This window comes from Enoplosus armatus, chromosome 20 (assembly GCF_043641665.1).
Source record: "Enoplosus armatus isolate fEnoArm2 chromosome 20, fEnoArm2.hap1, whole genome shotgun sequence".
Classification (NCBI taxonomy): domain Eukaryota; kingdom Metazoa; phylum Chordata; class Actinopteri; order Centrarchiformes; family Enoplosidae; genus Enoplosus; species Enoplosus armatus.
In genome coordinates this window covers 6,220,115-6,233,759 of record NC_092199.1, presented here as the reverse complement: position 1 = coordinate 6,233,759, position 13,645 = coordinate 6,220,115, and the positions used below count along the sequence as shown (strand labels likewise).

The window sequence follows — 13,645 nt, the reverse complement described above, 5'->3', positions numbered from 1 at the left end:
ACTGAAACACTTTGACTTTTTCAGTGTTTAATTATAATTGATTAATACATTGATGAATTTTGAATATCATTCATAAATTGATTTGTTAAATTTGTTTTTAAATGATGCATTAAAAAACTCAAAATGATCATTACATTTCTCTGTTAATTATTCTGTTTAAATCAGTAATATACATTTTTTATTGAATCTTAAAATTAACTTAAAAATACTTGTTATCCCATTTACTAATGTATCTGCCTCTGCCTATTATGCTCCATCTCACAATTCAGGTGTCTGCTGCTTTAACACACGTTTCACTTTTCATTTCCATTTCACTTTAAAATGTTGTGATGTGTGAAAACGTATAAACTTCATACAACATAAACATTTAACCCAAGTCTCTGCCCTCTGCCCAATATGTTCCAAACACTCAAATTTCGACTGATACATGGCAAATAACAAATGTCAATTCTTGATTAGATAGGAAGACAATTAGACAAATTCAAGGTTATGCTCTTTGTTAATAATTAAGTGATAGTGATTGTTGGTTCAACATTAAAGTATATCCCTTGTCAATGTGGCACACGGTTACAAAACACACTAACATGTAGCTCAGTCCTTATTTATTCCAATAGGGCTGCAAAATGTGCATTATTTTGATGACTGTAGACCATCGGTGTGCCCATGAATTGATCAAATCGCCGCTTGACCGATCCCGGACCCCAACAGAAAGGTTTGTCAAGTCGTCTGATACGAAGCTCCTGATTGGCCGCTGCAGGAGGATATTCTAAAACACCAGATATGATTGGTCGAACGGACGCTCTGCTCTTTTTTTTCTCGCGATTGTTTCCCGTGTGGGTTAATGGCTCCTCCTGCTACAGACAGAGACGGAGCTGGCACCGCGCAGCGATACGGGGGGAGCTGTAACACCACGGAGGAGAAAAAAAGCGATTACACCCCAAATACCAGCGGGTTTTTGATCGCAATTGTTTGGGTGTATCTGGGCAAAAGGCTGTCCGGGTGGTAGTTTGGGTCGAGGGCTAAATTTAGAAGCGGGTGGTCGAGGATAGCAGTCTATATTTCAACAACCAACTCCCCAGATGAACTCCGTCAGAGCCACCAACAGGAGACCCAGGCGAGTGTCGAGGCCGCGCCCGGTGCAGCCCGAACGGAACAACGGGGATAGAGGTAAGCTAGGCCACGGTCAGCGAATGATTTAAGACGAAGCCGTGTCAGGCGATAACAGGCTTCACATGACCCTCGGTTTTTTGCTACTGGGCTGGTCTCCTCTCCTAGAGACGGCGAGTTCAGCAGGAAAAACCGAGGCTTCTTGCTCTGTGGCTTAGGCCAGGCCGCGCTTTGTTTGGCTTGAGTGATTGGGGCTAGCTAACACCGCTAGCTAGCTTACCAGGTTATGTGGATGTTGGGGGTTGTCTTCGCCTAACGTAATGCGTATGTAGCTATACGGTCAACATTAATAGCTCTTATTCAGGTAACCTCAGCTGGAGGGAAAGGGGTCGAGTTCACATGATCTAACCAGAATCTGCGTGTCTGCTCGGCCGTTGCATTCCCAGCTGTCACTACCGATTCTGAGGGTGTAAATCTGCGGTGTCTTTGGACTGCCATTTTTGGGGTGTAACGTTAACAAAAACATTAGCTGCGAATGGGGGCAATGCTAGCTAGCTGCCCCAGCTTCAAGAGGCCACACAGATCAGCTGTGGTAGATGATACGGTGTGATTTGGATGAATTCAGTATGTTCATTTTCTGTGCTTGCGGCTGTAGTTTAAAGCTAACACAACCAGCAGTGAACCCATATCCTCCTTCCTTGTTCGCAGTGCCTGCTAGCCGTAGCTCGATTTGTTTACACCGCGGATTTGCCAGCTACGCAGTTCAGTTTTTAGCCATTAGCCGCACGTCTGATCGACTTTATCTGCGGCCCTTAATTTGACAGCACCATAAAAGATACGTCTGATTCTGCTCATGGAGGACCCAGAGACAAATACACACTGCCCGATAACAGTTGTGAATGACTAGACATGAAAGACCCGTAATGTGGCTGCAGGGGGTGCATCTGCCATTATCAATCACTAACCTTTGTCTGCCTTACCAACTATTACCCTGTGTGTTAGCCTGCGCAGTGTGAACACTGCATGTGAGCTGAATGCACACCATTGTGTCATTAATGGTAAGGAGTGTCAGTGGTTCAAGTGTTTGCTGCAATTACAGTAGAAATTTAATTAATTGTAATGGAATATAGCAAAAAAGAAATGATTGGGCTTCTCCGAGAAATACCCAGTGATTTTTTTTTTTTTTGCATGGCCTTGTTCTATACTGCAGCTTTGTGCATTGAAGTGTCTGTTTTAGAAAATGGTGTGTATATATAGGAAATCTGTTTGCCTTTCTGTGCAGATGAGGAGGCTCCTGCAGCAGCTGCAGCAGAGATGGCTATTGAGGAGTCCGGTCCAGGAGCTCAGAACAGTCCCTACCAGCTTCGACGCAAGACCCTGCTTCCCAAGAGAACCGCTGCTGCCTCTGCCACCGCCTCTGCCTGCCCTAGCAAGGGCCCAATGGAGGTTAGACTGAAACATAAGAGTACATTTTTTTGTATATTGACTTTAGTGTGCATCCCTACAGACTTGAGAGTGTGTGAATGAGAGGGAATGGCTGATTGATTGTGTCCTGCTCCTGAAGGAACAATGATTTTAAGACAGAGCAGTAAATTTCCAAGTTGATTACTTAGTGCTTGTATCTTGGCATGAAGTTGATATCCTATTTCCCCTCTTTTTACAGGGAGCTTCCACTTCATCAACAGAGGCCTTTGGCCATCGAGCCAAGCGGGCACGAGTGTCCGGTAAGAGCCACGACCTGCCAGGTGTGTGTTAAATCTCCGCAACTGGGGCAAGGAGAGTGTTAGCCTTTTCTTTTTTTTTTGAATCTTCATTGATTTTTCTGTGTGTGCTGGTGAATCTTGTTATTTTCCAATCCATTAAATAGCATGACTCCATAGTTCAGTGTGCTTGGAGTGAAAAGATTTTTCCTAAAGCTTACATTGTGAGTGTGTGTGCTTTTATTTATGTGTTTTTAGCAGCCCCAGCAGAGCAATATCTGCAGCAGAAGCTTCCAGATGAGGTTGTTTTGAAGATCTTCTCCTACTTACTGGAACAGGACCTCTGTCAGGCAGCTTGTGTCTGCAAGAGATTCAGCCAGCTAGCCAACGATCCTATCCTATGGTCAGTGCTGCTGAAGAGATGGAAACCTGTCTGTTCCTGTTTTGAATATCACAGTCATTAACAGGCAGACATCTGACATTTATTTTATGTGATATTTGATATTCTAGGAAGCGTCTATACATGGAAGTGTTTGAGTACACACGTCCCATGATGCATCCCGAGCCAGGCAGGTTCTACCAGGTCAGCCCTGAGGAGCATGAACACCCAAACCCCTGGAAGGAGAGCTTCCAACAGCTGGTAAGTCTGCCATCATAGTTTTCTGTGTGTTGTTTTGTCATGGGAGAAGAAAGCACCTCAATATCTTTGCACAGGCTTGGCTTATTTTATTGTCTCCTTAAATTTTCACTCTGCATTTTAAAAAAATAACTAATGTGCAGTTCTGCAAAGTCATCGATGGCTTTGCAATAAAATCCATGTCACTCACTTGGGTAATAATATCTGACCTGGGGAAAAGAGTGTCTGTAAAGTTAAAACACTTTGCACACACGCATTAGAAAGCAAATCAATGTCTGTATATATTTTTTTTGAAATGTTACAATATGTACAGGGAGAAATGGAAGTGTAGTTATCACTTGACTATATAACACGGACAAGCACTTAGGAAATGTGCTTGATTAAGCAACAGCAAGCAGTTAAATAAAAAACAACAATAAATCAACAAGTCAGCAATAAATGTGACTTAAAGTGCTTTTACTTAAGTGCTTGTGTTTAATCTCATGTCATTATTTCCTAGAAACACAAACGAGCAACTCTATCAGAATTTCTCAAGAGGTGTTCCTGAGCATGTTTTGTCTGAAGGGAAATGATGGTCAAACTTTTATGACCAGTAGCTGTCTCTTCTTCTTCTTTTGCTTCTTTTTTTTTTAACTACATATTCAGTATTTCTCAGAAGTTCAGTCTCACAATTAATGCTTTCAGTTCATCCACGGACGGATCAGTTTAATATGTGTGCATGTGATCACAATGTTCTTCTAACGCTATGTCAAAAATAGTATGTGTAAAATTCCTTACTGTGGAGTTAATCTCATTATCTAATTATGTCAATGTAGGGCTTTGCTCAGACAAAACATCATCTAAGGTCCTCAGGCTTATATGTTTGCTTTGTTAATTATAATGTAGTAGGACAATTCAAAAAAACAAAACACTAGTCGCAGTTTGTTTTGTAATGATCACTTGACTCTTCAGTTGTTGTAGGAGTCCTACTTCTTAGTGTTTGCGGCTTGTAATTGTGAGGTCTAGAAATTAAAGAATGCAGTGTTTTCTTGTCGCGTCTATTATAATCACTCTGAAATCTTTGAGAAATGTTGTACCTCTGCATGCGTTGTTGTTCTGTGGTGGTTGGTTTTGTCAGTTGCATATATTTATGGATGCCAGTGGTTCCTAATTTGGGGTTTGGGGTTTGCAAGATGGTTAACAGGACAGGAAACAGAAAAAAACACATTTCTGCCTCACAAAATTAGATTTATCTTTTCAGACTTTTTGGACTTAACTGAATAATTGTACCTCTTCAGGGGGGAAAAATCACTCTGTGGTTGAAGTGTTCACAACCAGTAGACATATACAATGAAAGTTTTAAAGGGTCACAAGCCAAAAAGGTTGGGAACCAATGATGTACACTGACTTTATGGCACCTTCTTGTGTAGCACATTCTCTTTGCTCTGTGTTTTCTTACTTTAGCACCTAAAGACATAATAAGTTTAAGTCAAACCCTTTTTGCTATACTAGCTGTTTGGAAAGGTTAGTGTGATGCCCAGGTTGTATTAGGAATATGTTAATGCATTTGGACCTTTTTGACGTATTTTGTTGTTTTCCATGTTGCAGTACAAAGGCGCTCATGTTAAACCAGGCTTTGCTGAGCATTTCTACAGTAACCCTGGCAGATACAAAGGCAGAGAGAATATGCTGGTAAGTCAAATCTTCATAGCTTAAGAGAAGCCCTTCAGGATTTATTTCATTGGCCATAGTACTGACATTTATGCAAAGCACAGCTAATGTAAACACCTGCTTGCTTTTCCAAACTGCCTTCTGATGAATTATAGGTGTGTATATTCTACCTGAAAGTGTTTGTGCCTTTCTGCTGCAGTATTATGACACCATTGAAGATGCGCTGGGTGGAGTACAAGAGGCCCACTTTGATGGACTAATCTTCGTCCACTCTGGCATCTATACAGACGAGTGGATTTATATAGAGTCCCCCATCACCATGATTGGTGCAGGTAAGCATGTTGCCTTCACTGAAAAGTACTTAAGACATTACCTTGATGTTTGTGCCGCATGCAATCAATATCCCTCTTAAGATGGGATACACTCTCAGCGGTGTTTATGTCCATATGTATGAGGGTGTTGATGAGGTTTCTCTGCTTTCCCCTCAGCTCCTGGTAAAGTAGCAGACAAGGTGGTGATAGAGAATACTAGAGACTCAACATTTGTCTTCATGGAGGGCTCAGAGGATGCCTATGTGGGATACATGACCATCAAGGTAAACAAAGACCTCACCTTCCCCTTGATTTTACATATTTTCAAACAAATGTGAAGACTGGCTGTATATTTAAGACCCTGTTTTGTAGTCACATCACAGAGCTCTGCTGGTAAGCTAAGTAGTCACAGTGGGGAAAGTCCGGCTTAGTGTCTAATTTATTATTTATTCATGATTGAGGAATGAAATGATTATTATTATTTCCCAAGTGGAGGCTCCTGGCTTTCTGTGTGGCTTGCAGAGAACATGCTGTAATTAAGCAAGAATCACAAGACAACAACAAACATGGGTCTTGTAACACTGCTCATGGGCTCCTGATAACAAACCAAATTGTGTGGTCAACTAGCAAATTTGTCCCTGCTGTTTTGGAATTGGAAAAGGACACTGACCAACCTGTAAGATATGTTTTGCTGTATAGATTACGGTGTGAAATTTCTCTAAGCTGCTTCATCATCATGTTTTTGTTCTGTGATCAAGATTTTTTCCAATTTGGGGCGGTTTGCTGATTATCTGTTAATTAACTGATATGTTTTTAAAATACAAGCTAGAAGGTTTATAATACGTGCCATATTGAAGAGCTCAGTAAGTAGAGATGTGGGTGTAATTGGACTAATTTATCTAACTGAGTTTGACTCTGTCATACACAGTTACACTGTACATGTTATAAGATTTGGGTTTAAGGACTGAAGAATTACCTTTCACACATCAAAGACCAAAAACAGCTACGTTGGTTGTCTGGGTAGTTTTGTATGCCGATTTAAACCAGCAACAACAATTTGTAAAGGTTTCCCATCAGTTATAAAAAATCAAAAAAGCTTCATGTGGCGTCGTATTGATTATTTTATGTCTCTTGTGTAAGATCCTGATGATATCCTCTTTATCAGCTACATGTAGTAAGTATTAGTGGCACTAATGCCTCCAGAAGGGAGAGTCCAGTGTAGATGTGGTGGGTGGAAAGAAGCTTGATGCGCTGCCTCTGTCTGACTTCTGCCGCTCGTCTCTCCTCAGTTTAATCCTGATGATAAGTCGGCGCAGCACCACAACGCCCACCACTGTCTGGAGATCACAGTCAACTGCAGCCCCAACATCGACCACTGCATCATCCGCTCCACATGCACAGGTAACGCACGCACACACTGACCTCTTGTTACTGGGGGATGACACAATAACATGAACACGTGTACAGCCCTAAAAAAAAATAACAATTGAATGTTCACCTTGTTTACAGTTTGCGACATTAGAGTCACAAAAGTAGCATTTACTGCAGCGCTCTTGTATTGTTTTACATGATATTTTACGTATGTATGTGCTTTTCAAACCATAGAAAACTACAGCTCTAAACTGTTATACAGAACCACACAGGGTGTCCCTAATTTGGTTTATCACTACATGATCAGTGTGTTCATTATGTCCCAGGATGAGAGACTAAATTTGTCATTTGGGTCTTGGACTGAAAACCAAAAAAAACCCTGGAGCAGTCGTTTTTTTGGCAACTACTGTTATTATGACAGTTACTTCTCTCTTGGGTTGTTGGATTGAAATATTTTTGTTAATGAGTACAGTGTTGCCAGAACTGAGATACCAGTATTACTTCTTATGTATGTGTTCTATATGTATCTAGCTGGTAAATGCATGTTATTTGATTATGTAAATAATGTTAATTTAAATTAAATGAAAATAGTTGTTTTACTGAGGAGTCTAGACAACTCTAGTCCTGATTGTGTCCACGTCATACATGTGTGGTAAGCAGTTGACCCACGTGTCTGATACACTGTATGAACATGTGTGTATATGCACTGTGTTGGAAGTGCTGAGGGATGATTTATGACCGCAGCAAGAAGATGAAATATTGTCAACCAGAAAATGAATCAATGACAATTTTTATAATCATTTTATAAAAATGCCAAACTTTCAGCTTCTCGAATATAAGGATTTGCTTGTTTTTTTTTCCAGTTCATGTCATTTTTAGATTAAATACCTTTTTTTCATTGTTTGTTTAATGATAATGGAAGTGATCATTACTCACAGCCCTACTATAAAGTGACGCTTTTGTTTTGTTATTTTCTGTGTTTAGTGGGTTCAGCTGTGTGTGTGAGTGGCCAGGGAGCTTGTCCAACCATCAAACACTGCAACATCAGTGACTGTGAGAACGTAGGACTGTACATTACAGATCATGCACAGGTAAAAGAATTGCTTTTCCCCCTCGATCACAGCTCTTACACAAACAAACACACACAAATGTTCACACAGGCTTTGCTTCTAACTCAAAGTCTTGGTGTCTGTTCCAGGGCATTTATGAAGACAATGAAATCAGCAACAATGCGCTAGCGGGGATTTGGGTGAAAAACCACGGTAATCCCATCATTAGACGTAACCACATCCACCACGGACGAGATGTTGGAGTGTTCACCTTTGATCACGGCATGGTAAATACACACCAACCCCATCATGTCATACATTTTTACTTGAAGAAACATCACAGACCATCTCATTTGTATTCTTCTGTGTTTCAGGGTTACTTTGAGAACTGTAACATCCATAGAAACCGTATAGCAGGCTTTGAGGTGAAGGCCTACGCCAACCCCACAGTGGTGCGCTGTGAGATCCATCACGGCCAGACAGGAGGCATCTACGTCCACGAGAAGGGGCGGGGACAGTTTATAGAGAACAAAATCTATGCCAATAACTTTGCTGGTGTGTGGATCACGTCCAACAGTGACCCAACGATACGGTGAGGACACGCAGCATTTGTAGTAAACATGGAAAGGGGACACTATTTGGGTATTAAGTGGGAAATTTGATTACTTTGTTTGTGTTCATGTTCATGTTTATTCCATGATTGTAACAGCTTTTTTCCTGTATATCCAGGGGAAATGCTATATTCAACGGTAACCAAGGAGGGGTGTACATATTTGGAGATGGACGGGGTTTGATAGAGAGTAACGATATCTATGGTAACGCCTTGGCGGGAATCCAGATCAGAACCAACAGCTGCCCCATTGTACGGCACAACAAGATCCACGATGGGCAGCATGGGGGCATCTATGTGGTAAATACGGTCTTCAGTCTACCAGCAGATATGAAATGGCCGTATGGTATTTGGTTAAAATATAACTCTTTTTTTTCCAGCAAGTACAGATAATTTTTTAGCTTTTAATAAAAGCTTAGACTCCCCCTGTCGTAAGGTTTTGACACCTGATCCTGGTTTGTGTTTCAGCATGAGAAAGGCCAGGGAGTGATCGAGGAGAATGAGGTTTACAGCAACACACTGGCTGGAGTCTGGGTGACCACAGGCAGCACTCCTGTCCTCCGCAAGAACCGCATCCACAGTGGCAAACAGGTAAAATTAACATGGTTAGACACTGTCACACATTGCCCATATGAAACAGCATTGTACAAGCAAACACTTCGATTTGAGTGTTAACAATACTCTACATTTAGTTAGAAGTACTAAACAATTGAAGCCATTTAAACTTTTAATTTCTAAACCTAGTTCTTTCTGTAACACATGTAAAACATAGTTGTAGTTGGGGTAACCCAGGGAAGTTTGCAGTTGAATTTTGGGAAGATGCCACATATACTTAAATACAGAAGATGTACTGAGCTACATACCTGCAAGTTTGTGTTTTGTGTGAACAGAAACAGTCTTGGCAACATGGTGTTAAAGGTTAATATAAACACCCTCAGTGAGCTCTTAGAGTATGATTAGCACCTGAGCTACTCCATTTATGTAAATATAAGATAAGCCTTTATTGATCCCCAGAGGGGAAATTCAGGTGAATGTAAACATTGTCACACATTTTTCCAAAACTGTTTTTTAAGTATAAACTTGTATATTGAATCTACTGAATATATCTATGCCCTTACTGTGCCTTTTTTTTATCTCTTTGACAAAATTGTATTGTCTTTTCTTGTGTTTATTCAATGTTGTGATCATCTGATCACCCCCTTTTTTTTAGGTTGGTGTGTATTTCTATGACAACGGGCATGGTGTGTTGGAAGACAACGACATCTACAATCACATGTACTCTGGTGTACAAATAAGGTAAAAAAAATTAGCCCTATTTTCACTGAACGCATAAAATAAGAGACACCTTTTTAAACCAGATGATTCTACGTAAAAGCTTTAGCACGATGCTGATTTTCCTAGTTTTCTTTTAATGCAAATCTTCCTTGTTGAATCTTGACAGGACGGGGAGCAACCCAAAGATCAGGCGCAACAAGATATGGGGAGGCCAGAATGGAGGGATTTTAGTCTACAACTCAGGTCTGTATTTCTCACTCTGCCGCTCAGTTTGTCTCATATGTAGTGTATGTGTACTTGTACGTCTAATCCCGTTGGATAAAATAACAGGTCTGGGCTTCATCGAGGACAATGAGATCTTTGACAACGCCATGGCCGGGGTGTGGATCAAGACAGACAGCAACCCAACACTGAGACGAAATAAGATTCATGACGGCAGAGACGGTGGCATCTGCATCTTCAATGGAGGCAGAGGTACTCAAAGGCAATCTGCAACATCTTCAAATGACAAATAACCAGATCATTTAAGTTTCAGACATATATCTACCAAAAAGGAAGAATATTTTGTTACTAATAGTACAATCAACCTATTAGGGCCTGTTTTTACCTGTTACCTCATGATTTTACTCTGGTATATCTACAATTTGATGTATAAAATATATATATATTTTTTTTTTGTAGGTCTGCTGGAAGAGAACGACATCTTCAGGAACGCTCAGGCCGGTGTGCTGATCAGCACCAACAGCCATCCAATACTCCGCAAGAACCGCATTTTTGACGGCTTCGCTGCAGGTTAGCTTTTTTCCCCGAATCAACTCCATATGAGCACAATGAACATCTCAGTTTGTATCACCTTTTGGTGCTGATTTTCATTTTTTTTCTTCTCCAGGTATTGAAATCACTAACCACGCCACAGCCACGCTGGAGGGCAACCAGATCTTCAACAATCGCTTTGGAGGCCTGTTTCTGGCCTCGGGAGTCAACGTCACCATGAAAGGTAACAAGCTGCTTTGTGGGCATTAAGTCTTTTCCCAGTCTGGTTCCAAGCTGCTTGGATCTGCTTTCTAATTGCTCTCCTTTGCTCATTTTCTGTTTTCTGTCCTCTGTCAGATAACAAGATTCTGAATAATCAGGATGCAATTGAGAAGGCAGTGAGCAGAGGACAGTGTCTCTACAAGATCTCCAGCTACACCAGTTACCCCATGCACGACTTCTACAGGTAAACTGCATCAGCTAAAAAGGTTCAGAATAATAGTGGTACATTCATCACAAAATGGTCAATTAACTGTTGTATAAAGTTATTTTTAAAGCAGAAAGACCAACCTAGTAGTAGTTACCTAGTTCCAGCTTCCAGTTGTGAGGCTTATTTTGCTTGTCCTTGCTGTGTGTGACAGTTAATTAAATGTCTTTGAATATCTTTACTTCTTTGGTTTTGCAAGGTTGGTCAGACAAAGCAAGACATTTTAAGATGTCACTTTGGGCAAATTGTGACATTGTTGACATTTTGTAGACCAAACAATGAACCGATTAATCAAGAAAATGATTTGCAGATGGATCGATAACGAAAGTAATTGTTAGTTAGAGCCCTACATATAAGAAACACTTAATTTAAGAAATTGTTACATACCTATTAGATTGGTAATTGTCAAAATGCACAAGTAAGGAATTGTCTCCCATTTGTCTTGTTTTTATTGTTCCTCAGTATGTAAATTAATCTGTCTTTTGTCTCTCCAGATGTCACACCTGTAATACAACAGATAGGAACGCCATCTGTGTAAACTGCATCAAAAAATGCCACCAAGGGCATGATGTAGAGTTTATACGGCACGATCGGTAAGACATTTTTGGTTCCTCCCTGACATTTTTTTCTGTTTTCATTTCACGTTTGTGTTCATTTGTAATATTGAAAAAACAGTGAAAATCATATGTTTCGATTTGAAAAATAGCAGTAGTTTAACATTTTCTTTCACTTATTTGAAGGGACTGTAGTTCATAATCCCTGGTATCTGTTCCCTTCTAGGTTTTTCTGTGACTGCGGAGCGGGAACGTTGTCCAACCCGTGCACGCTGGCCGGAGAGCCCACGCACGACACAGACACTCTGTATGACTCGGCGCCGCCCATCGAGTCCAACACGCTGCAACATAACTGAAGGCATCCGGTCTAGTTACACTCTCACATAAGCATATAAACACATCACATTGCACACACACACACACGCACACACACACATATATATATATATATATATATATAGATATATATATATAGATATATAGATATATAGACACACACACACACAGTTACATACACACATCCACTTGCAGCCATAAGGACCCAGAGAGACTCTGTGATTGCGGCGCTCTCAGACGGGCTCGAGGTGAAAGAGGCTGCAGAGGAAGCAGCTTCCTGCCCGCTGCAGTCAGACACGCTGCAGCGGAGGCAGACTCCACTAGAGAGAGCAGTGGAGCCGAGGGTAGATTGTCGGAACGGCCACAAGAGATTCCTCACTCGAGTATTTCTTATTGCAGTCTGTAGACGAGGAGAAGGGCTCTGCAGAGGGGCTGCCGATGGCGGCCTGCGCCCCTTTGGCAGCGCATGAAGATCTACCACCCCCCCACCCCCACCCCAGTGTTAATCCTCGGCTCCTGGCCCACTCCTTCTTCACAAGAACTGCTGTCAAAAGAGACTTCCTGCTTCCTCGCAGCTGCCATCCCCATTGGCTGCCCAGGCAGTTGTAACTAGGCAACGGATGGGCGGATGTTGCTCTGTTGTGTGTGGATAAAGAGCAAGATTGTGTGTGTGATGGAGCACTTGGGCTTTTTTTTTTTTAAAAATGTTCTGATCAATGGATTTTATTTCAATGCTTTCTCATGTAGTTTTGTATTTTCAAGCAAAAAGCTGACTGTATTTGAATGTCTTTTATTTTATTATATATTATTATAATTATTATTATTTTTCTTTGGTTAGCGTCCCTCCTCCCATCCCCGATACCCAGGCAAACTGCAGAAACTCCAACGTCCCAGTGGTGAAGTTCTTTCTGTGAAAGAGAATCTCGTTTAAACACTAAAAACCCTCTCCAGTATATTAGCTTAAATGGCAGGTGGAGGGGCTCCACAGTTGTATAAAGGTGTGTATGTGAGTGTATAAATGTGTGTTGTGTACAGTGAAAGTTGTATGTGTGTGTATATGTTTATAAGTTGATGCAGTCAGTGTTTTGTGGAGAGGGTTTCAATCGGAGGCGTCTGAGCTCCTTTGAACTGGAACTGAAGAGTCATTCTGCAGTCCCCCACCCCCACCCCCCCCCCCCCCCCCCTCTCTCCCCCCCCCCCCCTCTCTCCCCCGTGTATCGTGGTGACTGTGGCTCCTCATGCAGCCTGAATCGTATGCATGTACCATAACATCTAGACTTAATATATTGTGAAGTATTCAATAACCATTATGTAGATGCTAGTTGGAATTCAAAAAGGGGTATACTTTCTTAGAAAGACAAAAAAAGAACAGGAAACTGGCCATTTCTAAGAAAATAAAACTTTATTAGATCAGAGGTGTCTGTCTTTAAATTCACTGGCTGTGATGAAATTCACATCCTACAGAATTAAATAATACCTGGTTTTATAAAACAAAATGCTGCTGAAGGTGCAGGTGCTCTGATCTTCTGTCAATGCAGTCTCCGGTATTGAAGGTCCAAAGAATGATTCAAATGTTAACGTGTTAGTAAGAAACTTGACAGTGAAACTGTTCATTCAGATGAAATACACCTTTACCTGCATCGGTTATCTGTAACAGCTGGAGATCATGAGGTGATATCGGTTTTATAGCATCCATATTAATGTACAAGAGACTTTTGTCAAACTCATGGATTATTTTCAGTGGTCACAGATTCAGTGGAGATTTGGTGAACCTATTGATTTTGGTGTATAATCTTATTTGTGTT

At 41.1% G+C, this 13,645-nt stretch overlaps 1 protein-coding gene across 3 annotated transcripts; it reads left to right on the top strand.

Moving 5' to 3' along the window:
- The first annotated feature begins 899 nt into the window (after positions 1-899).
- fbxo11b (F-box protein 11b) lies at positions 900-13,253 on the top strand. Of its 3 annotated transcripts, none has more exons than XM_070927036.1 (22): positions 900-1,167; positions 2,390-2,553; positions 2,771-2,852; positions 3,069-3,210; positions 3,318-3,447; positions 5,032-5,115; positions 5,294-5,426; positions 5,583-5,689; positions 6,695-6,806; positions 7,761-7,867; positions 7,975-8,112; positions 8,200-8,417; positions 8,555-8,735; positions 8,904-9,026; positions 9,646-9,731; positions 9,877-9,953; positions 10,041-10,184; positions 10,392-10,502; positions 10,600-10,707; positions 10,821-10,929; positions 11,445-11,543; positions 11,731-13,253. In XM_070927036.1, exons 1-22 carry the CDS (start codon positions 1,080-1,082, stop codon positions 11,858-11,860), a joined length of 2,673 nt encoding a protein of 890 aa, XP_070783137.1. In that variant the 5' UTR covers positions 900-1,079; the 3' UTR covers positions 11,861-13,253. The 3 variants fall into 3 exon arrangements, with proteins under 3 accessions (XP_070783137.1, XP_070783138.1, XP_070783139.1); XM_070927037.1 differs by having other exon boundaries at positions 3,066-3,210; XM_070927038.1 differs by having other exon boundaries at positions 900-1,182; positions 2,417-2,553; positions 3,066-3,210.
- Positions 13,254-13,645: the final 392 nt, after the last annotated feature.